The sequence below is a fragment of the Palaemon carinicauda genome, chromosome 1 (assembly GCF_036898095.1).
Source record: "Palaemon carinicauda isolate YSFRI2023 chromosome 1, ASM3689809v2, whole genome shotgun sequence".
Taxonomy (NCBI): Eukaryota; Metazoa; Arthropoda; class Malacostraca; order Decapoda; family Palaemonidae; genus Palaemon; species Palaemon carinicauda.
Window position 1 is genome coordinate 290454057 of NC_090725.1, and position 1409 is coordinate 290455465.

Here is a 1409-nt window from a genome sequence, read left to right on the forward strand (position 1 = left end):
TCAATCAATTCATTTATTCCCTTGTTTCGTCTTAAAATATTCACAACTCAATGGCAGATCTGAATGACAATATATTTCAGAACTTTTACCATTATACTCATTTCACCCAACAACTGAAATTATATCAAACACTCCTTTTCTAGATCATCTTCGCTTGCTTGGCCGTCGTGTCCTTGGCCGCTCCAAGGCCCGACAAACCCGCTCCTTCCTACGGCGCTCCCGCTCAGAGATCCTTCGTCAGCTCCGCCGAAGTGCCAGCTATCCTCCGCGATGACAGACAAATGTCTGACGATGCATCCAGCTACAACTTCGCCATTGAGACCGAAGACGGCATCCAACGCGAGGAATTCGGTTCTGCCATCGACAGCGGAAGCGCTGAAGGAGCCGTCGCTCAAAGCGGAAAGATCTCGTAAGTCTCTCCGTCTGTGTGTCTGTCTGCATTGCTCCATCCATTTCCTTCACTCAACTCAATAAGAAAAAACAACACAATGAGACACATTCTCTTGTCTCCTTTTGGCCACTTTCTCATTTCTTTTTCCTTTTCCTCCTCCACAGCTTCACCCTCCCCGACGGCCAACAGTTCGAGATGACCTTCGTGGCTGACGAAAATGGCTTCCAGCCCCAGTCTTCCTTCCTGCCAGTGGCACCAGAATTCCCCCACCCCATTCCCCAGTTCGTCCTCGACCAGATCGAAAAGGCAAGACGCGAGGATGAGGAAGCTGCCCGCTCTGCCCCACGCAGTGCCCCATCCAACAGCTACCAAGCTCCTTGAACGGCTTCAAAACTCGAATCACCGACCCAACTAATCCTCTGGGGTTTAACACCCCCATCATAAACGACTTCTCCATAGAAGAAAACACGACCGACTATCCAACGATTTAGGAGTTAAGATGACATATTTAATAAATTAATTATCTCAGGTAATCAACAAACGATTGCATGATGTGTATTTTGTAAATAAATAAATCTGCAAATTATTAATAATGTTTTTAAATTTCATAAACCTCCTAAAATCATAAAAAATTATAATTCGCGGTAAGAATATATGTTAGGTCAGGTATAAAAGACAAATAAAACTTCTTTACTCGAATACTACCATTATACATAAAGAGAATTACTCTACGGGATATTCCCACCAACATTCAAAAAAAAAAAATCTAATTTTTCTAATTTTTCTCAGAATTCTCCTTGACATTGTATAATGGTTCTTTTCCGCCACTAGCTCGCTTCGCTCGCATGACAATAAAACATCGAGCTCGTATGTACTGGCAAGCGGTAATGTTGAGCTGCGCACGCTAACATTACAGGAGAATAAAACATCAAGCTCGTATGTACTGGCAAGCGGTAATGTTGAGCTGCGCACGCCAACATTACAGGAAAATAAAACATCAACCTCGTATGCACTGGCA

General features: G+C 43.6%; 1 protein-coding gene across 1 annotated transcript in view; it reads left to right on the forward strand.

Moving 5' to 3' along the window:
• LOC137645222 (larval cuticle protein 65Ag1-like) overlaps positions 1-975 on the forward strand; it is a 1563-nt gene extending 588 nt beyond the window's left edge. The window contains exons 2-3 of the mRNA XM_068378044.1: positions 144-409; positions 556-975. Of these exons, the coding sequence (XP_068234145.1) occupies positions 144-409; positions 556-772 (483 nt within the window). The 3' untranslated portion in view covers positions 773-975. The remainder of the gene's footprint in view (positions 1-143; positions 410-555) is intronic.
• The last annotated feature ends 434 nt before the right edge of the window (positions 976-1409 follow it).